This window comes from Siphateles boraxobius, unplaced genomic scaffold (assembly GCF_051911475.1).
Source record: "Siphateles boraxobius isolate OS27281-9 unplaced genomic scaffold, OSU_SipBor_1 9, whole genome shotgun sequence".
Classification (NCBI taxonomy): domain Eukaryota; kingdom Metazoa; phylum Chordata; class Actinopteri; order Cypriniformes; family Leuciscidae; genus Siphateles; species Siphateles boraxobius.
The window spans coordinates 30,441,833-30,465,461 of NW_027509219.1; the positions used below are offsets into that span (position 1 = coordinate 30,441,833).

The window sequence follows — 23,629 nt, forward strand, 5'->3', positions numbered from 1 at the left end:
CTATTTTAAACATTAATATATTATTATTATATAAAATTACATGATAGATTACAATGCAATGTCATATTTTTCATAATATAATATATAATTCATAATAATTAATTTTGTCAATGCTTCAATGCTTTGTGGGTAAAACTGTTCCCGAAAATTTTTTGCCAATGCATTTTAACATACAGCACTTGTAACATATATTTCCCTCAAGTTACTAAGCAGTTAAAACAATATAATCAAAGTAGCATTTCCGTTTCAAGCAAGTTTTGTCTGAACGAGTCGCTTGTAGTAACCAGGAAGACACATTGGTCATTTTATGAAGACACTTTCATTGCAGTAATACTTCTTGAGCTGATTCATCCATTCAGAGGAACCGAAGCTCAGAGAGGGAACTGACAGCACAGGAGGAGCAGGATTACACGAACACATCCATCCACTCTTTAAGGAACACCGATAACTGTTTCTGTCGGGAATATAAACAACACCAGGCATTACATTGTTGCCAGGAATTATCTGTTACTTTGTGACCCGTTGTTTACTCGCTGTGAAAGTGAATTGGATACAAAGTTTTTTTCGAGGAAGTTTTTAGCCGACAGGCTAACCAGCCGTGAAATATGAAGACTTCGGCTCCACAACAGAGTTACAGACTCAGTATTTACTCGAAATGAGCTCTCATGAGACATTTATTTCGGTTTATTTCAGTCGAACATATGTGTTGTGCGGACAAGTTTGCGTAAGTAAGTTAATGTTTCTTCATAACAAAAGATCTGAACTGACTGTCAAGAAAGAGCTCTGGTTCGCTGCTTTTATTTAGGCTATTTGTTTTATTTTATAAAATTTAAAACAGTTTCAAAAACTATTAAATTGTTTTTATTTAAATTTATTTAAATTTAAACTTTATTTTCATTAATATGTTATTTTACTTTATTATTTTCTTGTATTTTTATTTTTTCGTACCTGATTTTAGAGCTTCTAATAATAAATTCTCATTTTTTCTTCCTTTGTTTAATTTACCATTTAAATATCCTTATAGACACCTTTTATTTACATGTATGCCGAATTCTACCTTTCACGTAAATATGCTAATCAAAAATTAATTTATTCATGTTGGACAAAGTCGAAATCTAACGCTTTTATCTTTTCGCTTGGGTGAAAATATCTATAGTATTGACACCATAGTTGAGTTATTTATTAATAGTTTATTATTAACTTCTTTATTAACTCAGTGAGTTGGGCAGTATTTGACAGAATGTTGTCTTATAGACATGATTATGTTTAGTTTTGACAGTGAACTCACTCACTTTCTCACCCTCTTAATCAACCCCACCCAGAAGCATGTCCCCTCATGCACAAGCACCTGGGGTGGTTGGATCACCTGTCAAAAGTAATATTATAGTTTATTTATGTCTTGATTGCCTACCATTTGAGGGCTGGGGTAATACTAGTGTCTGGTTGATGTTGGCATTGTAGGGGTGTTTTGTGTATGTCTGCGGTTGTTGATGAGTCTTTTGATCACCAAACCCCAAATGCGGAGCTTCGTTGCTGTGCGGTGGTATATCTGGAAGCAGGTGGCTTGGAAAAAAGAGATAGAGGATTTGTTCTGCCTCTCAGGTTGTGGGTTTTGATGCTGGGAATGTCATGAGAAGTTCCTCCTAACATGCAGTCGGGAAGTTTTAAGTCAGGATGATTGGAGTTAGACGGCTTTCCGCAGACTCCGCAAGTTGTAATTAAACGTTAATCTAGCCCGTCCAAACCTACACAGACCATCTGCACCATTTCAGACTATGCGTCTGTGAACTTCACCGCGTTATGTTTCATACCAGTCCTCTTGAGTCATAAAAAAAACTAGCATGGAAATACTACACCAGATTAAATGAGTAAAATCATCGTTATGGACATTCTGCTGATCCGATCTTCCTGTGAATCAGGAAACACTGGCCTTCCTGCACACACTCACAGACACAAGTGGGTCAGTAGATGTGATGATCCTGTAAGGGGGATGGGATCTGGCTCGAATCATGGAGAGATTCCAGTTTGCACGTTAGATGTAGGTCATCCAGAAAAAGGCATAATTTTTGGGCCCGTCTGATCAAATGTGGTCAATATATCAAATTATTATGTCGTTCAATCCCAGTGCCAAGGAATTTCAGCATGTCCTCATTCTCAGCGTAATGTGCAACGTGTCCAAAACACTTTGGCCGCAGATGAGGACTTGTGTTGAAGCTGCCAGATCCATCCCGGCTACAGTAGACGCAGGGAAGAGGAATTTCAAGTGGCCTCTTTTTGTTGTCAATTTGGTGCATAGACACCAGCGTTTATTAACGTGCATGAAATTGTGCATATTTTCGTCATTGATGTGTTGAGCACTTGTTCTTGTACCACAAAGAAGGCCCTTCTATTATGTGCACATGGATGTGGAAATACTTGGAATGCCTGTCCTTTTCGTGCCATGGCTGAAAGAAGCTTTTGGAGAGGAGTGAAATTGAATTGCATTATGCTCAAGTGTGTTAATGCATGGCAGTGCTTTGGACGGGCCCAGCTGGAGAGGGTGGGAGTGGGGGTGGTGGGTGTTCCTGGGGATAGAGGCCTCTACAATGCTTTGTCTTCTCCCATGTTCCTGTCGTTGTCAGTCTCCTCTTTGTTAGGTTTTTTATTTTTGGTTTCAGTGCTGACCTTGACAGTGACTATCTTTGGTTTCCTGCATTTATGCAGCATGCAGAGACCATCACCTTTTGTGTTTGCAAAATGTGCTTGTCAGTTGAACCCACTTGTGTTTTTTTCCCCCCTTTGCAGTCTCTTAAGTGAAGAAAGAATGGCAGAGGAACTGAAGACATAGCTCTCCTACAGGAAAGAGGTTCTTCTGTGAACTTTATTAACTTATTTGCACCGCAAAAGAAGGGGTTCTTCCTTAATATGCTTGCTGTTGCAATGCCAGACGGCCCTGCATTGTGACGGCATCCTCGTCGTCATGCTGGCTCCTGGAGTGGACCATAGAAAAAGAGGGGGGAATGTCACCACAGGAGGACCAGGAGGGAAGACGGCGACAACAGCAGCATGGCCACTCTCGCGAGAGCCTGGCGCCAACATCAAGCAAAAAATCTTCCAATGGGAGGGACTCAGCCAGCAGGAGGGTGTCCAGAGGGGAAAAGTTCAGACCCAGCGGACTCTTGCTTCTCGTAGGCTTTCAGGGGACCTTCTTGGAAATGGACTTGAATGCAATGAAGTAGGTCGTAACAAAGTGATTGTATCAAAAAGCCTGGGTTTGGATTTTAGAGAAAACCAAATGACTTTAAGACCGGTTACAGGTGGAATCCAGTCAGATTTCCCAAGAAATCACACGCATTCAGATAAATTTGTAACATCAAATCCTGCAACTAAGTCTTTAAGCACTGTGACCCAAGTCCAAGTGACTAAACTGAATGTTAAAAGCAATAATTTTAAGTCAAACCATTTCCCAGATGTCGAAATTACATCTCTACCTCAGTGTGTAGATGATCCAGAGGCATTGCTGCCTCCAGGGAACTTTTACACCTCCAGGGGTTTCTGGAAACGACTGGAGGCAGATGAATCTTTCTGGGAGAAAGAGAAAGATTCCTCAATGGTGACTAAGTGTCTTGGTGAAATTGGACCTTCTTCCCCTCCACCTAAACCACAGCGCACATTCCAATACAAGGGTGCGAGCAGTCCGCCCGGCCAATGGATTCAATTGGAGAACCAGACTCCATCAGTCGTTAAATCGGATCAAGTCCGGAAGCATGACATCATATTAAAGCCACCCAGCTGTCCACCTCCTCCTTGTCCAGTCAACACTTTCAACGGGTTTTCCAGAAACAGAAAGAACAGGTGAATATTTTTCCCCGCAGTGCGGATCACATTACACAGTTAATCCCAAACATAAAAAAGGAAATATTTAGAATATGTTCTAACTTCTAACAGTTTTTTTCATTGGTGCTTTTATTGTTTTTTTTTTTTTGGAAGGTTACTTGCAGGCATGTATACAACAAAGTAATCATAGAGGTTACAAGTTCCTAGTCACAGTTCCTTGCATAGTACGTAAAGTATAAAGAAGAGGGAGGGAGGGTGACACAAATTAAACACAGGAAAAGTATAAGATCAAAATCATTGTTATGTGCATCCATAACTCATCCCAAAGTCTCTAACACCATTTATTCTAACTGAGCATAGATTCATATGATGCAGTTTCCACTATTGCAGTGGCCCACTCTTTCAATTCTAATTCCAAACAAAGCCTAATTGAATAATCATTTTTGAGTTTTGGTCATACCATCCAATAATTCATTAAATAATTGGGTTAATAAAAAGTCAACTGCCAGAAACTAGATTATTGAACCCCTTATATAATTACAAAACAGGTCGATAACCTTTTATAAATAGCGTTTGGCTGGTTATCAAAACCTGTTAAACCTGGTTGCAAATGATATATCCTAACGAACAATAGGTGTTGGCCCAAACATTCTCATACTGTTATGCCTCAGCTTGATTGATAGCTCAAATCATGTGGAATGTTGAGAGAGGTGTGGTGTTTTTTTTCTAAGTAATCAGATTTAAAACAATCCCATAGATTTACATTGAAGGTCCCAAGCCAAAATACCATAGAGTCTTAAAGGACAGTTCAGGTGTGTAAATTATGACACAATTATAATTTTTGGTGAAGTAAGAGGACTTGGGACACGAAGCAACCACATAGCAACATGCTAAAAACCACCATAGTCCCTTTCAAGAAAAGATTTGCAATGCCTATAGGTAGCTATTTCGCTATTTGAATGGGGAAATCCTAAAATCTCAAAAACCGCTTGCAATACTTGCATTTAAAGAACTGTCACATAAATGTTGTTTCTTACTCTCAAATAGCATTAAAGGGGTGGTTGATTGCGATTTCACTTTTTTCATTTTAAATAGTGTGTAATGTTGCTGTTGAGGCATGAACAGTGATAGGTTCTTCAAAGTTACTGCACTGAAAGTTCAACGTAAGCAGAGATATCGTCTTTTAAAAATCAGGAAGTTTAATGCCTACAAAAACAACTCGAATGGGACTACAACGAGATACTCTAGGGTTTTATACGTAACTAACCCATAATCAACCCTCCCTCCGGAATATGCAAAAAAGGGGGCATGGCCATATTTCTGCGGATTTGTCCAAGAGGAAGAGTTATAGTGGAGAGCTGTAGCCATGCCGTCGAAAGTGTGTTATTTTCACCCAGCTGTCAGGTCTTCTGTGTTCGGGCTTCCTACGGACGCTGTAGTTCGTCAACGATGGCAACAATTTATGTTTGATTATGTTCGTGAAAATTACAATTGTAATTTAGCTCTCTGTGCTGCGCATTTTACGGAAGACAGCTTCCAGAATCTCCACGAATTCAATGCCGGATTCATCTGTTACTAAAACATGAAGCAGTTCCAACTTTAAAACCAGAGGCAGCAGTTGTTGGGCCACAACCTGTAAGTAAGACTTAATAATTTTAAATGTATTTGCATGTATAATTTCAGACGTAATGTTTTAGTTTTATCAAGGACGTAAACAAATGCCAGCGCTGGCTTTAGTAGCCACTTAGTTACGCGTACAAACATTTTGGACCTGAATTTGTAATTATGTAGCCTACTAATTTTGTAAATGTTTTTTCCATGTATACTTTATGACGTAATTTTTCGATTTGATCAAGAACGTAAACCAATGCCAACGATGTTTGTTTATAGTAGCCAGTTAGTTCGATGCTATTTTGTGTGTGTAAGACAAACGTGTACACCTAAAGAAAACGATACACTGAGTAAACTAAGTTTTGTGAATAGATAAACGGTTGTTCATTATATCGATAAAACAATAACTTTAAAAAACGGTATTACTCTGTCATTTATTCAGTTATATTAAATGTTTAATCAGGAGAAAAACGTATCTCAAAAGCTAAAAGCAGCAGCATTTTCAAGTAACAGCGTATCGAAATCCTTATATAATAATATTAGAATAGAATAGAATAATAATAATAAAATGTACCATTCAGAAACATTTTGTAAGAGCCGTGGGGAGGTTCTGCTTGACTCTCTTCATTGCCTCTTTCTGGGTCTGATTCTGGCTCAAACTGATACGGCAGTAGGCTATTGACTCTATTTACATTTGACCGGAGCACATGCAGCTTTCGTCCATAAAGGTAATGGGCGTGAAGTTTTCGGACTACGTGCACTATGCAATTTAGCCAATTACAACACACCGGCCCAACTAACCAATCTGAGCCCATTGCCTGTTTCTGAGGGAGTGGTTTCATAGAATCAGGAAGTCAACCGGTCGTTCAAATGACAGAGGAGAAAGCGGCTTACAATAAAGGTGAATTTTATGAAAAATAAGGCTTTTTAAAAAAAACCACACACTTAGACATGTTATATTGCACCCCATAAACACAATCATGCAAAGAAAAAATGCAGTAAACCACCCCTTTAAACAATCTATTTCTGGCTGGACCAGCCAATGCGCGTTTGCAGGCCTAAGCGTGAGTCTCAGAACACTGGCTGTTTCTATAGCAACTGGAGTGTCTGAAGGCAGCTGCAGTGATGCAGTGAATTTACCAATTGGCTCTTTATTTAGATGGTGGACTTAGTCTACCTTATTGCCCATTGCACTTTCTCCCATTCATAGTAATAAGAGTGCACCGTCTTGGTATATATATTCTTTTGCTGCATCCCAATTCGCCTACTTATACTATGCCTTAAAAATATGTACTGTTTTTATGAAGAATACTTTTAAGTCTAGGCAAGCTTTGGGACAAACTACTGCGTCATCATGGCGACTTTAATGGACAGCACTGTTGCGTAGTTACATCCATCCTGTCACCATTTAAACTGTCCTGTCAATCATCTCGTCACAGTTAAAATCCTCCACATTCAATTTAATTTAATTTCCTACCTTTGAAAAAAGTCAATGATGAAATGTATCTTTACAAAAGTTCACAATGCTGTTGCAGATGAAATATAATGTGGATAACATAGGAGTAAATAAAAATAAATATATTTTCATCCAATTACATACTGATTATTAATCACTTAAACCCCTTTGAAAACTCGCACGTCCACCATGTTTGTAGTTTTTTAACACTTTTAAAAAAATATTCGTGTTTGTAGTTCTAATCGAATCTAACCGGAAAAAGTAGACCATTTGGGTATCTTTGGAATACTCATTTTTAACATATTACGATTTGGAACACACTTATTTTAATTTGGAATACTATTTAGAACAGATAGAATGTGAATTGGGACACAGCATTTGAAACCATTTAGAACACATTAGCAATTGCATAGCAATGACATGGTAACCACTTACAACACTCTAGAATTATTCATGTGTAAACACTGCACAATTTCTAAAGAAAATGTAAAATTTTACTTCTTGTTATTGTTTATTTAATACTTTGAGTTGGACAGCTTTGTGTCAGAGGACAGTGAGGAGAGTTTAACTGTGAGTGGGTGATAGTCTAGCTGTCTGGCCTCGTCCCCAGCTGTGATGTCAGCTGTACTTTGGCAGAATTGCAGCCCATTGTCCACATTTGGCCTACTTCTGTTTCAGCAAAGACTGCAGTGGTCACGCAAGAGCTTTATGAACACTCCTATGGTCACACTGTTGTGTTTACTCCATCCTCTAATTGTTTTTCTGCTTGATCATTTGGAACCCGGAGTCTGTTCAAGCCATAATATATCACATCTATATCATGTCTATTTGAACTGTGACATGCATTCTAGTGCATTCCTTTTTGGATTAATGGTTACCCTTTATGAAAGACTCGAAACCTGTATTAGATTACAATACAGGGACTGTTCCTATCTTGATCCTCTTCTCCACAGGAAGTCGTTTGAGTTTGAGGATGTGGTACGGCTGTCAGCCCAACAGGCCTCTAGAGTGAAGGAGGGCCGCCGTTCGGGTCTTTTCCACGCCCTGTCTGAAGACAGCATCTATGAGGACATCATCTGTGAGTGATTCTGAGAATCCCAAGGCACATGTCATTGATCAGATATTACTGTGAAGTACGATAAAAAATATGTCTGCCTGAAATGAAAATCTCATCTTGATATAATTCTAACATCTTGATTTTTTCTCATACACTATTATTGGAAAGTTTGGGGTCTTAAGGGATTTTTTCTTTTGAAATAAATTAACTTGTATTCAGCTTTGCATCACAGGAAAAAAAATCCATTTTAAAAGGTATAGAAAACAATTATATTCAATAGTTATCATTTTTCAATATATTAATGTTGTTACTGTATTTTTGATCAAATAAATGCAGCATTGTTGAGCATAAAATACTTCTTTCAGTTAAAAAAAAAGTCTTACTGACCCCAAACTATAAAATTTTAGTGCTATTGGTATTGTTCTATTTTTAGTGGTGAAAACCCTCTCAAAACGGTTGCAGCTTAAATTAATTTCCTTGAAAGCATAGTCACTACAACCATACACAGTCAGTGGTCTTTTGCATCCCAGACAGCTGCATTAGACCATTCAGTTGTCTTTGAAAGCAAGAAGGCATCTTATGTATTGTACACACTCCCTAAGAAACAAGCCTAATTATAGAGGGCTTCCTTAAGACCGACAACCCACCGACTAGTTGATTTTAAAAACATGTTTGGCACATTCCTAATTGAATTGGAGCCAGCGTAGGGAACACAAAATGTTTTTTGCATTTTTTAAAATTATAATAGTAGTGTCTTCGGTTACATTTTATTTTGATGGTCCACTTTAGACACTGTCCTAACTATAATTAACTTTGCAACTACATGTCAACTAACTCTCATTAGTGTATTAGTAGACTGTATTAGCTTGTTAGTACAATGTTAGGTTAGGGTTCGGGACGGGTTACTAGAATAAGTTGACATGTAGTTGTAAAGTTACTTATAGTCAGAAGAACATCTTTTGTGTGAGCATCAGAATAAAGTGTCAGCAGATATTAAGCAGACATTCTACTAATACTCTAATGACTGCTAGTTGACATTTAGTCACAAAGTTACTTATAGTTAGTAGAATGTCTAAAGTAGACCATTGAAATAAAGTGTTACTGTGTTGTTTCAACCAATCTTTTACAGCGGATATGCCAAAAGAGAACCCATATGAAGACATCAAGATTTCTCCAGCGTGTTTACCTATAAGACGGCCACGAAACTACACAGTTGGACAGAGAGAGAGCCCACACCTCAAGGTGACTCATTTTAAATGCAGAAATGTTTTTACCAGTTTCCACAAAAAATGTTAAGCTGCATATTAGAATGATTTCTGAAGGATGCTGATTTCTGATGCTGAAAATTCAGTTTTGCATCGCAGTAATAAATTCGATTGTAAAACGTATTCAAATAGACAAACATTCTTTTAAATTGTGCACATATTTCACAATATTCCTTTTTAAATGTATTTTTCATCAAATAAATACAGCCTTGGTGGGCATAAAATACTTCTTTCTCTAAGTTAATGAAAAGTTGACTGAAAGCTGACTATAAATTTAAATAGAAAACCCCTATTACCTATTTTCAACCTTGCTGCAATTTATTTCCACTATTTATTTCGATAGGAATAATACATTTTACATAAAGGCCACTGGATAATTGTGTAACTAAACTGTCTGTTTTCTAATCCACTGTCTGTTATCTTTATGCAGCTCTCACCGAAGACCTTCACACTATTACCTAATGGCGACATGCTGCATAAAATGGGACGGGAACGCAAAGAATCCGTAACGTCACCTAAACGTACCTTCACTACAAACACTCCTAAATCATCAACAGCCAAACCTGCTACTGCATACAAGACAAACCAACAAACCCCGGTAAACCCACACGCACAAACACGTGGCTCAGACGTCATTAAACATTGCGCAACATGTGCCTGACATCACCTGTGTCTCTGATTGTATGCATGTGAACTTTAACCACACTTTTACATGACATAATCAATTCTTTAGTGTTTTATAAACAGAAGAAGCAGGAGCTGCACCCAAACGCTTATAATTATTTGATCCATAAACCACATTTCTCTCAAAACAAAAAATAGCTGTGAATATAAGAAGAAAGAACCAGACATGAATAATGTATGAAAAACAGTCTAGATAGAAATGTCAGCTTTGGTGCTTGAAGAAAGAAGAGGGTAAGAGAGGGAGGAAGTGGTAAGGAGATGGATGGATGGTGGCAGAAAACACTTCCTTTTGGAGCACGAGAGGTTGAAGATTATCATGAAGTGCCTGTGCATCATAGCGGACGCTGCTGAGTAATCAGCTATATCCAGCTTTGTGCTAGCATGATCCATATTGTTATTTTGGAAAGGCCAAATTCAGCAGGCCAAGGCCGTGTAGATGATGCTCACAGAGGAATGCTGTTTTATTAATGAAAGCGAGCAGAATGAGCAGGTAAGAACACTCCTTGAACACTCATTTTAATATCAAACAGCATGTGAGAAATGTGGAAGTTGTCCAGTTCTTCTGTAGGTTGTGTTGAGTGGTTTACACATGCGTTCCAAAAATAAAACATCTATAGATACTACCAAAAGTTTTTAATATTATTTATATACTATTCAAGTATTTATTAAAATATTGTTTTTATATTAAAATGTTTCACTCATTTTATTTTAACTTTTAGTAATTTTGTTGTATTTTATTAGTTTTTTAATATTTCCATTTTTATTTAACTTTTAATTTTATTTCAGTTTTATTTTTAAGTAATTTCAGTACTTCAACTCAAGCTGATTTTATTTCAGTTAGTTGTCAAGGCAACATTTCTGTTTACGTTTTTCATATAATATATATTTTTTCAATTTAATTTTAGCTGTATTTCAATAAATTTTAATAGTTTCTGTTAACAATATTAACACTTGTTTGGACAAATCAATAACAGCTGCAACCCTCTTTACTTGTCTCTTTCACACACTTTCAAAGCTTTTTCCATCCCATCAAATGTCTAATATAAAACTATAAAAATGTAAAATAATATATTCTGTATTTTTTAAACTGCTTCATTCTAAAAGGAAGTTACTTCCTGACTGAATCTGTTTTTTACCCACAGTGTTAATTGTATTTAGTTTAAAGTGATGGCTTTTTAAATTAAATTTGTATTGATAATTTCATACAATACTATATTTTTTGATAGTTTTGCTGAGGAGCTGTGGGGTAAATGTTTTTAAAGGGTAACTAAACCCCTTTTCAGAGCCTGACTCCACTCACTGGCAATATTTGAAAAATGCTGGAAAAGTGGGCAGAGGCCAGCGGAGGGGGGCGTGCACCAGAGACTCATCTCTCTGTATGGAACTTGCCTACGTCACCAACAAACCCTTACGTCACGAACCACCCCAAACATCCAATAGGAAAATTCAATTGCAGTAGCCACCGTTCAACCTGAAGAGGGAAGCACTCAGACGTTTTTACACGATATATTGTAGAATTAAAGCTATAGTATACGATGTTAAAAATCGGTCGAGAAAGCCCGAGACGTTAGGGAAGTTGTAAAAAACTCATCCCTTCCCTCCACACACACACACACCCCTCCCCTCTGTGCTACCTGATCCCTCCCACCGGGAAACGAATTGAACAACGTCACTCAGTCAAGCTGTGATCACGGTAGTAAACATCGGACACACATCATATGTAAAATTGCCTTTAGATACTTGAACCTATTTGCTTCATCAACAATTCAATGTCACGTTTGAGTTCACATCAACGCAAGATTAGCAACACATGAAATGTTCTAAACTCCCCACCACCATTAGTATAATACTACTAGTATTGCTAAGGTTTTCAGTAATTGTTATTGCAGCACACAGCGCATCTTGTTCAAATTTCGATCGGCTCGAACAGAAACTAGCTAGGCCTACTGAAATATATTCAAGGACTTCAAGAAATATAATTACTTTGACCCGTGATAGGCGATGCTATAAACGGCTAACACTCCAATGCCGACCGCTTGCTGCTGTCTTCTTTTTTTATCCATTGCTGATATGCTACTTAGCTAGCTACCATAGACTGTTAGCTGCTTACGCGTGCAATTTCATGTCGCAGGAGGGGGGCGGGGGCGGGGGCGGGGGCGGTGGAGACGCGTGCGCCAGGCGGAGTTTCAAGTGGAGCTGGTAATTGGATGAGAGCAGTTGACCAATGTAAGCTGTCCGGCCGGACAGCTTACATTGGTCAACTTCTCTTCGGCTGTACAGCCAATAGAGTGAATGGATTTTTTTCATTCTTTTTTCTATTCATATTGTTAGGATTTTACTATATAACCATAACCAGCATCTAAACGAGGATATTAATAATGAACAATCTTTGAAATCTTATACCATAGCTTTAAAACACTTTATACACAAATGTCAAAAAAGTAACTCGAATCAATTAACAGTACTAATAAAGCCCCATTCATACAGATCATTAACTAAAAAAAATTGGTTTAGGGTTTAGTTACCCTTTAAATGTTCTTTTTGTTTTACAAAGAGTTAATTGAGGCATATTTTTCATTTACTTAAACAATCTTTACTGATTTATCTGAGATGAAAATCTGAGAGATTTATATCCCTCCATTGACAGCTACGGAACTTCTGACACTTCAAAAAGTTCATAAAGAGATAAAACTAATCCATATGAATTGAGTGGTTTAGTCCACATTTTCTGAAGGGACTTGATCACTTTATAAGATGAACAGATTGAATTTAGACTTCATTCACACTTAAACATTAATCAGCGAACACATCAGATCTGGTAAACTGAAGCTCAAGCATGTTTGCTTGACATGTGAGAACCAATGAGGTTCCTTATCGTGTTACGCAGTACGTTTGAGCTTCTGTTTATGATCAATGTTTATATGTGAATAAAAGCATAAATCAAATCTGGTCATCATATAAAGCTATCGAAAATTGGGATAAACCACTCAATTCATATGGATGAGTTTTACGATCTCTTTTTGAAGGTAGTTGCGTAGGCTGCTTTTGGAGGGACAGAAAGCTCTCAGATTTCAGCAAGCCCTTACGGGTTTGGAACGACATGAGAGTGAGTAATTAATGACAGAATTTTCTATTCTATCTAATTTTCTAGAACTATCCCTTTAAAAAGGCCTTTACCATCTCCACACATGGAGAGCATTACGTTTTTATCTGGGTGGAAGTACCACCACACTGTTTCCGCTCATCATGGGCAAATGCCACCACCATGTGCTGTCTCACTGTGTGATGTGGGCAGACCGCTGTGGTCTCCATGAATATGAAACATAATTAGCATGTCATGTTCTGCTAACCAAAAGAGAATAACAGGTCTGACATACAGATGTAGACGCAGGTCATTGTGACACATCTAGTCACGTGATAATGTTTAAGCATCTTAGTTATACTTTTGTATATTGTTTGCATGCGTTTTGTATTTTAAACATTCATTTGCAGGGATTCCGTTGTAATATGTAAATGTTTTGCACACTACTGTTCAAAAGTTTGGGACTTTTATTTATAATTTTGGGAAATTTATAATGTTGCAAAAGATTTCAATTTCAAATAAATGATGTTCTATTTTAAGAAATGTATAATTTTATTTAACAAAGATGCATTAAATTTGACAAAAGTGACAGTAAATACATTTATAATGTTACAAAATATATAACTTTGTTTATCAAAGAATCCTTAAAAAAAGTATCTTAGTTTCCACATATATTCAAATATTAAATGGCACAAGCCGCACAACTGTTTTTAACATTAATAATTGTAATCTTTAGGATTATTTCTTAAGGATCATGTGACCCTGAAAACTGGAGCCATCTCAGGAATAAATGACGAATATTTAAATAACGAATATCAAGTTATTTTAAATGGTAACAATATTTCAGTTTTTACTGTATTTTTGATCAAATAAATGCAGTCTTGGTGTGCATAAGAGACTTCTTTCAAAATGTGACCCCAAACCTTTGAACTGTAGTGTACAAACTTAAGTTGTATTTAACCAGCAATAGTGTGAACAAAATCCTGAGGGATTATTAATTGTGTTTTTCTCATGTAGCTCGTAAACAGGATCCAGGAGATTTTTGAAGCCAAAAGAGGAAGGAAACGAGTATGGGTGACGGCAACCAGAGGTGAAAAGGGATGCATAACGTTATTTCATATTTACCTGGTTTACCAAGAGAAAAAGTGTAATCAACCTGTAAATGTATGTTTTATGGCAGATGAATTGAGTGGAACAGAGAGTGATCCTGAGGAGAGCTCTAAAGGTCAGTGTCTCCCTCAGGCCTCGGCACAGGGAACTCTTGTTTATTCAACTTTAACTTGTATATCAAACCAGTTAAGCATTTTTTATAAACCCATCAATGCTGTTTACAATTTTTCTTCTTCTTGTAGATCGCTCCCAGCGCACAGTATATGTTCAATCAACCTTAAAACGGCGTCCGGGTTACCGCACTTTAGAGAGGGACTTGATCCAGCTTCAACAGCAGCAACTTTTTCAGCAATTTGTTGTGGTGTCGCTTAGAAAAGGTTCCCCTGGACACACGTATATCCCCGAGATTACACAACAGTTCCCTACGAAGGTAAAGGGACCTAATGACAAAATGACGTAACATTTAACTTTTTTTTGTGGAATGTGTGTTTCACCATTTTCTTTTTAAATAATATTTTTTAAATATGATATATGCCTTTTTATATTTATATATTACAATTAAAATCTGTTTTTATAAAATAATAAAATATATTAGAATAAAATTATTTACATTATAATTTTAAATAAATGTTAATTATAATATATATTTATTGTAATGTAATTATATATATTATAATATAATTATATATATTTAAATATTATAATTAAAATAGATTTATTTATTCAATTGATAATTTTTTTTTAAAATTTTAAATAAATATCAATTGTAATTATAAAACAAATGTAATGTATACAAATGAAATTATTAAATATTTGATTCATATAAAATATAATTTTTCTGTTTTTATTTTGCATTTAGTTTGAGAAGTCTTCTCGTCTGTCTCGTGAGGCCGAAGATAGATTAAGGGCGATTCCCAAGTTCTGTTTTCCTGACTGTCATGACTGGTGTCCCACCTCGGACCACACCAGGTAACATGCTGATATTAAACAGTTTTATGTTGGTTGGCTAACTAATTCACTCTTCTAAGATGATCTTTGATTATCACCCACAGTGAAACATTTTCTTTTGTCCTGACGGGGGAGGACGGGAGTCGTTTATTCGGATACTGCCGCAAAATCCTGGTTAGTTTGTAAATGTGGTCATATTAATTCAACAGAAAAACATAATCTCACCCGGTAATTATTTTTCCAAACATGTGCATTCATCATGTCATTCCAAACCTCACATAAGGGGCTTTGGAACCTTTTCATAGTTCAATGGTACTTTTTGGTGTGTTTGTACTGCAGGAACTGGGAAAAAATTTAGTTCTAGTAACGCCTATTGGGGGAACTAAATTAGCTTCTACTTCTATGCCGCAAACTGTACATACTTTACGTTCTTTTGAAAATCCAGCATTTAGTTGATCCTGATAAGCACTCATTGTCACAGTTGTAAACACAATGGCGTTGTTCTTCCATGAGGGGGTTTGGCGTTATGGCATCTTTGTTTCCTGGCAGACCGTTAAAGTATGCAAAACACATGTCTCCTGGAAATCCAGTAGAATTCAACCAATCAGATGACGACTTCGAAACTCATGAAGTGTTTCCAGTTTTGTGTGCCATATGCATCAGATGTTCAGCCAACGGTCCGTGGGTGTGACGTCTGAGAGTAGTCTCAGCACAATACGAACTACCAGTGACTTAAGTGTACGTTGATTGGTCGAACACATGCCATACGAAACACCATTTTTAAAAAGATGTGCATACGCACACATAACACATAACATAAACATACAGAAAGCTGATGTTGACAGCATTTACCTGTTGCCTTTGTCTGCAGCGTTGTTCTTTTTTCAGTCTCGATGAGATGTAGCACCGCAAGTTGTTGTAGGAGATTTAGTCTCTTAGCTCTCCGTTTTTGCTTTTCGACATTCCATCTCCGTTATCACAAATCCCACGACACACAACAAAAACACAGCTCTGATCACGGCGTCCTTTATTCTCCAGTTGTTGGCGTTGTTGAATGCTGCGCTTAACGTCAGTGTCGGCCAGCTCAAGTCACTTAAGAGTTCCAACTGGTGGTGCGAATGCAACTGGGAAAATGGCCTTAGGGGAACATTTAGTTCTCGGGGAACCACCCTGGTGGATCCTATAACTAAGTTCCTATAACTACCCGGTGCGAAAGCCCCTATAAATCATCATGGAGGTTTGGAACAACATGTAGGTGAATAAATAATATTCAGTCGGAGTATATTGTGTATTCTCAGTGGTAAATATGCACTAACCTTGATAATTGTCCTGTGTGTTCTGCAGCCCGGTGGGAAGGGAAAGAGACTGCCTGAAGTTCATTGCATCATCAGCAGACTGGGCTGCTTCAATCTGTTCTCAAAGGTCAGGGGCATTTCTGAGACCAGATATGAATTTCCTGTTTGATCAGCACTAAATCCTTTTAGATTGATGCTGAAATGTAACTGCTTGAAATGTTTGGGAGTAGATCTTGGAGGAGGTGGAGAGGAGGAGAGAGATTTCTCCTGCTTTGGTTCATCCTTTCATGAACAGTGTCATGGAAGCTCCCTTCCCCGCTCCTGGACGCACCATCACTGTCAAGAGCTTCCTGCCAGGCTCTGGCAATGAGGTAAGCTATTGTTTAATTCTACAAAGAATTTTAAATCTCATAGAATTTTATACGTTTATTTCCATTTTTCTCTGAAACATTCTCAGAAAATATAGATTTAAAAAAACTAGCAAAATGTTGAACTTTTGAATTTAATTTGGTTATTTTTATTCCATAAAAGATGATTGTGATGTTCTTGATATTAGTACTAGTTATGAAGGCCAACTTGACCTTTAGTTTTTTTGTATTACATTTATTTTACAAATTAAGAAATTGCTGTAACACCAGTTAAGAATTATCATTAAAAATTTGTTTTTATGATGGTATCAGTAACATCTCAAACACATGCCACTGATCAGAATAAAATCAACAAATTATAACATTATTTTGTAAAAAAAATAAAATAATATATATATATATATATATATATATATATATATATTATATTATATTATATTATATTTTAAAAACACATTTGTTATATTTTGTGCTGATTCTTAAAATATTAAATAATTATTTTAATTAAATGTAATCAAAACTGATAAATAATTATTTAAATTAATTAATTTTTAATTAATACATGTTTTATTTATAGTTAAAATTATAAAATATATATATTTCTACAAATTCCAACAAGGGTTTTTAGGCACTTGACACATTCAAATGTTTTTTTGCCTCATACAATTTTTACAAAACAATATAGAGTCAAGACTATTTCATATTATTTTATAAATTGTTATAGAATTTAGCCTTTTACATAGAATTTCTTGCCTATTTAAAACCTTTTTAATCACTCAAATGTCAAAGAACAGGTTTTTCACAATATTTGTAGAATCACGTGTGTGTCTGTCGTATACGTAGGTTCTGACTCTGTGCAGGCCGGTGGACTCTCGTTTGGAGCACGTGGACTTTGAGAGTTTGCTGCAGTGTCTCAGTGTGACCAGACTCCTGCAAGTCTTCGCTTCTCTGCTGCTGGAGAGGAGGGTGATCTTCATCGCAGACAAACTCAGGTACAGACCGCTAACCATGCGGAGACCCAAATATACCATTCTGAATGCCAACTAGAATTAAATTCGAACCTAACTCTCTTTGTCTCTGGCCAGTGTCTTATCCCGATGTGCTCACTCTGCCTTGGCACTACTGTATCCCTTCACATGGCAGCACACGTTTGTACCAGTGCTCCCTGTCAGCATGCTGGACATATGCTGCTCTCCCACTCCTTTTGTAATGGGGGCGCTTTCTCCATCCCTGCCTCAGGTGCTGGATATGCCCATCGAGGAGGTCAGTTGCCATATTTAAAGGGATAGTTCACCCAAAAATGAAAATTCTGTCATCATTTACTCAGCCTCAAGTCATTCCAAATCTGTATGAATTTCTTTCTTCTGCTAAACACAGAAGAAGATATTTTGAAGAATGTCGGTAACCAAATAGTTGAAAAGGGCCCCATCGACTTGAAAAAGATACTATGGAAGTCAATGAGGCCCATCAACTGTTTGGTTACTGACATTCTTCAAAATATCTTCTTTTGTGTTCAGCAGAAGAAAGAAATTCATACAGGTTTGGAATGACTTGAGGGTGAGGTTGATACTTAAATTTTTTTGGCACCAACAATTTTACATTTTTAGTGATAATTTCAACCCTCTTTCTGAGCTATATAGTAAAGATCTTTATTTAAATTTTCTGTTATGATTGGCTACACTTTTGAACGCTGAATAAATGTTGATGTGCAAATATTGTTGATCATGTGTTAAGGGTTGACATCACAACCATTGATTTCTAGCCATTTTCTCATATTAGTTTCAGTAATTTGACTGGGTTATGAACTTTGGAGTGTTTTACTTCAGAAGAATAAAAACATTCAAGTTTTATATGAACTTCCTTACTCGGACTCTTCTGGCCTTTGGAACACAGACTGCCAGAAGGGGATTTTTTAAGGACGCTGTCATGGATCCCATTTAAGATGCTTCTAAACAACAGTGGAGAGCTCTGAGATTTGATTATGACCACGGCCGGAGTTTAATTTAATAACTCTCATGCCTTGAATTGTTTCCATTGTTTAACAGCTTGAAATTCCCCTTGCTGGCAATAAAGTACTATTTGGCAGAGGTATAAAGTATTAAATCATATCTATAAGATGCTCCAAGTTTAGTATACTCTTCGACTTGGTGACAAAGTAGAACATGTTTAGCATTTAAGGTGTTAAAATATGTGTTCTAAATAAAAATCTTCACAACTCCAGAACTTTTTAGTGAACACAAGATTGCATTCGTCTTGTTTTAAGAACCTGATGAACTTTAGAAAATTATACAAGCTTGCCATCTGAGGTTCCTGTCTGGTCCATAATAGTGACTTTTATGTGATTGAATGCATAGGAGTTTTTTAATGCTTTCTGTTTTGAAAGAGCATGAAAGACACATGCGTTTAACTTTGTACTAATGGGTTCTTGTATTGTTATCATTTTCACCTTCCATCCTTCTTTTTTCATTTTGTCTCATTCTTTCAGGTGCTTATTGTGGATTTGGGTGCTGACAAGTTTGTCGTTCAGGTGTGTATGCAGGTTTTAGTTTTCTAATACTACAAGGGTGTGTCCTTTTGAAAGTGTGTTTGTGAGGGTTTGGTCTGAAACTCAAGTCAGGGCCTGAGTTGCTGAACTTAATTGTCAGTCAAAGACATAAATGTGGTGGTTTTAAGTGATCTTTTTGGCCATATTTACACTGGTAACAAAAGTTGTTTCCCTCATACACTACCATTCAAAAGTTTGGGGTGGAAAAGATTTATTTAAAATGTTTTTTAAAGAAGTCTCTTTTGATCACCAAGGTTGCATTTATTTGCAATCCACTTTTAATCAATTTAATGCTTCCTTGATGAATAAATGCATTCATTTCTTTCAAAAAAATCTTACTGACCCCAAAATTTGAACGGTAGTGTACATTAGACACAGATCATATCTTTATTGTTGCATGCTGTAATACTTGATTAATTATTATTCATATTTGGCTTTAATTTGCACTTTCAGTTTCATAGGCGACTCATCCATTTGGTCTCTATATCAATATTTATGTTTCTTTCCTAAATTTGCTCTTACATTCATCTCTCCCTCCCTTCTGTTGTCCTAGCTTGGAGATGAGGACTGTATCTTACCTAGAAAGCTGCAGGCAGCGCTTCAGGAGATACTGGAGAACAGGGAGGAGATACTAGAACAAAACACAAGGGACAGAAACGGAGGTTAGACACATCACACGTGCCGTTATTTCCTTCACAGCCAAACCCAAAGTTCAGTTTTAAACTGGTTTCACTGTGTGATTGAAGGTTTGGTCTGTTGTCTTGTTGTGTCAAATGAGTTGTTCACCTTTTGAAATCTATTGTCTGTACATTCATGATGTGATGAGTAACCAACCGTTAAACAAGGCCAGTCTGGTCAGGAACATGCCGACAAGTATCAATTCAGATGTATGTTTTGTTAAGCTGGCCCAATGGTAAACGGTCACTTGCTGGTTATACTAAATATTAAAGGACCAATGCAACGGCTTGATGAGCAAAGTTTTCTTTCCTTTGTTGACATATTTCCTCTTAAACCAGGAAGGTTTAGGTCTCTTTTTGTTAAATAGGCAATCATTTTTGACATTCTCATTCTAGAGAGCATTTGATTGAAGAACATTTGAATTTGAACCAAAAAACAATATTTTGTTTTGTTTTCCTAGAAGGGGCATTTAAATGGCCTTAAAGCTAATGGAGATGGGCTAAATGCCTCAAAAAACAGATTTTATGGGCTATTTAAGTGTCTGTTTAAAGGCATCAAATTTGTAACTTTCTTTAGTGTGTAATGTTGCTGTTTTAGCATGAAAATCAATATTCCTCATTTAAATAATTCCCATCCAGACAGAGGCTTGGTTGAGTTGCGTTAGTGTGCATGTTGAAACTCAGAGTTATGGTAAGGGGTGTGACATTTCTGAAACACGCTGGAAGAGGTTGACCAATCACAACACACTGGTCCAGCCGACCAAACAGAGCATATTGCACTTTACGGAAGGAAGGGCTTCATAGAGGCAAACTAAACAGGGCTGCGTTTCCCATTGTAGAACCATTGCTACTAATAAACTCTATGATAAACTTAGCTCACAATGCTTTTTTAAAAATCCAGTTCAAAGCATTACTCACAGACTGGGAAGAGAGGTGCTGCAGCATTGTAAAATATGTGAAAATGAATGTGTTTTTTAAATATTCAAGCATCAAAACTTATTTTAGTAGAGCCCAAAAACAAAGACTTTGAAAAGGGCATCATAGATCCCCTTTAATGTTATTTTTTTACACTGTGCATTATCAGTGTCACATTGCGGTTTTATTTTCCAAACAGAGAAGTCAGACCTGAGCACTTTGGTGTCAGAGGCGTTCGTGTGGTTCCTTGTTGAGCTGGTCGGACATTATTCTCTCTATATGAGAGACGTAGGACCCGGTGGGACCCGAGAGCTGCAGAGAGACGCTTTCATGAAATCTCATCCTTCCCGAGGAGTGCGGCAGTTTCTTCAGCTCTTCATGGACACACAGATGTTTGCTGGTTTCATTCATGACCGAGAGCTCAGAAAGGGAGGTGTTAAAGGTGAGAGAAGGAATATTCCTGGTTAAAGTTGTCATTTTTAGGATTAACTGTTCCTTTAAGTTATGAGAGGAAAATGTTGTTGTCGTTTAACAGGGTTGTTTGAAGTGAGAGCTGCAGATTATTTGGATTCATATCCTGAACCTGAACCCAGTGGAGTCAATAAATTTCTCAAGGGGCTTGGTAAATCTTTTTCTGCTTTTGTCTTGAATAAAAAGATGAAGACAGTTTTTTTACTCACAAAAATGTTTGTTTGCAGGGAATAAAATGAAATTTCTGCAGAAGAAATAGAGAACGGTGTCCAGACGCCAAGTATGAGCAGCCAAGTTTTTTTTTTTCTTCCTTCAAAAGCATGTGATGACTCAACCAGCATGTCAGTTCCTCTCCCGTAGCGAACACTCGAGGGTGGAGATGAGGTCAAGACTGCAATCAGCTTGTTCTGCCCTGAATATTCTCCGGCTTGGATTTGCCGTCCTGTCACAAAAGAGGAAAAGACTGGAAATGAGTTTATAAGCACAAGGAACAAAGACAACTGAATTAGAACAAAGAGGAAAGGGAGGAGTCTCTCATGTTATTGTCATTTTGACAGATAAGGAAAAAACTGACTATGAATGCATAATAACAAGGTTTGGGTTAATGTCCATTTCAGATGTCTTACATGATTTTGTCTTTAATGTATTTTTTATTAAGCCAGACAATAAGGTAAGCTTAAGTTTTAACCTTAAACCTTTTCCAACTGGAGACTTAGTTTAAAATAAAATATGATGAAGGATATTCCCCTTTAATAATTAATTTATGATTCTTCATATGTACAGAAATGTCAAACATTTCTTTTTTTTGCCACATTTGCTTTTTGTGAAATATCAATGCAGATGTCTCATTTTATCAGAGGCTTTTACATTTTGTATAGTTTTTTTTTCTTTGTAGACAAACTAGACTTTTTGTAACCTTTGAAAATAAAAACATCTTTTAGTTTCAGAGGTGGGCAGGCAGTGTGTATCAAACAATGTGATCTTGTTGTGGAAATTAGAAATCTGAATGAATGTCCAGCGAATGAGAATATCCAGAATGCATTGGTTTAAAAAGTATAGTATGTATAAACTTATAATGAAAGTGAAGTGTATTATTAAAACATGTGAATTTGGGGGCTACAAACTAATAGTTTAAGCCATTTGTCTTTGACATTACATGACTGCATTTGTTATTTAATAGTTTTGATTACTTTCCTATTATTTGTATCCCTTTCGTGCATAGAGGTCACTACAGTGTACAGCTATTCAAAAAGCAATTTCTTGCTTATGCATGGTTTTTGATTCCATAGTTGCACATCAACCCAAGTGTCAACCAAGACAGTAGACATTGTCTGCATCATCTTATACACTGCCATCAAGTGGCAAGCAGTTGTATGTGGATTTTTTTTCCCTCCAAACCAAGATAGCGCCAGAATAGGCAAAATTCTTGCAGGTAAAAAAAGAAAGAAAAAGTTTTTAGTATGGGATAAAATTCTGATTAATCATCTATCCACTAAATTGGATATCATGCATCACTAGCTATAATTCAGCTACAATTCATACTGTTGTTCTTGGAAATACGTCATCTGCAGTAACACTTTGGTTTTTAATAAATTGGTGGAATTAAGTTATTAAGCAGTTACATTAAAAAGCTAATCTGATGATGCAATGCGTGACTTTGTTTACTCGTTACATCAAAAAAGTAATCTGATTACGTAATGCGGCGTTACACGTTTCAGATGAGATTGAAAACACCTGATCTAGAGGTTTTCTCAGAGAGGAGAGCTATGGTAGAAACTTGGCCATTTTTATCAATAAGATAATTATCAGCTATTAGCTAAGTGCGGTAGAGTGGAGGGAGCATGAGCGTTTTCTACTTAGACTGAGTTGGGTTTCCACAGAGTTGTACCTCTTACATCCTCATGTTCTGATATCAAAGACATGCAATGTTAAACTTGTATGAAGTTCTTCTCCGCCTGCTGGTCGAACAGGAACATTGAAGTTGTATTATATTTTTTGGATGTATTTTATAGTTTTTACATGATTTTATACATTGGTTTGTTAAATATATACAGTATTACTGTGTTACTACTGTATTATGTAAATACAGTAGGCCTATATCTCTTCAGTTAAAACCAAAAACGCATACCGTCAAGTGGACATCTGAAAATCTCTGTAAAATATGTCTAAAAAAGTTCAGATCTTGTTTTTCATGCCCTAAGAGCAATAAAAAGAAGTAGGAGAAAAAAACGTAACTAAGGTTGTCATAATTAATGCATGAATGGGTTAAACATAAATAATAACAACACATAGCAGTTGCGTCAAACTTCCGAAGTATATCCTCCGGTAC

General features: G+C 36.6%; 1 protein-coding gene across 2 annotated transcripts; it reads left to right on the forward strand.

Annotated features, from left to right (window-relative positions):
• Nucleotides 1-289: 289 nt before the first annotated feature.
• dennd2c (DENN/MADD domain containing 2C) lies at nt 290-23,529 on the forward strand. 2 transcript variants are annotated; one of them, XM_077223627.1, is made up of 19 exons: nt 290-724; nt 2,785-3,834; nt 7,837-7,961; nt 9,070-9,182; nt 9,636-9,803; nt 13,989-14,061; nt 14,152-14,196; nt 14,324-14,511; nt 14,941-15,050; nt 15,134-15,203; nt 16,374-16,451; nt 16,555-16,695; nt 17,536-17,684; nt 17,778-17,955; nt 19,178-19,219; nt 19,791-19,899; nt 21,029-21,271; nt 21,365-21,451; nt 21,528-23,529. In XM_077223627.1, exons 2-19 carry the CDS (start codon nt 2,960-2,962, stop codon nt 21,557-21,559), a joined length of 2,826 nt encoding a protein of 941 aa, XP_077079742.1. In that variant the 5' UTR covers nt 290-724; nt 2,785-2,959; the 3' UTR covers nt 21,560-23,529. The 2 variants fall into 2 exon arrangements, with proteins under 2 accessions (XP_077079742.1, XP_077079743.1); XM_077223628.1 differs by having other exon boundaries at nt 292-728.
• The last annotated feature ends 100 nt before the right edge of the window (nt 23,530-23,629 follow it).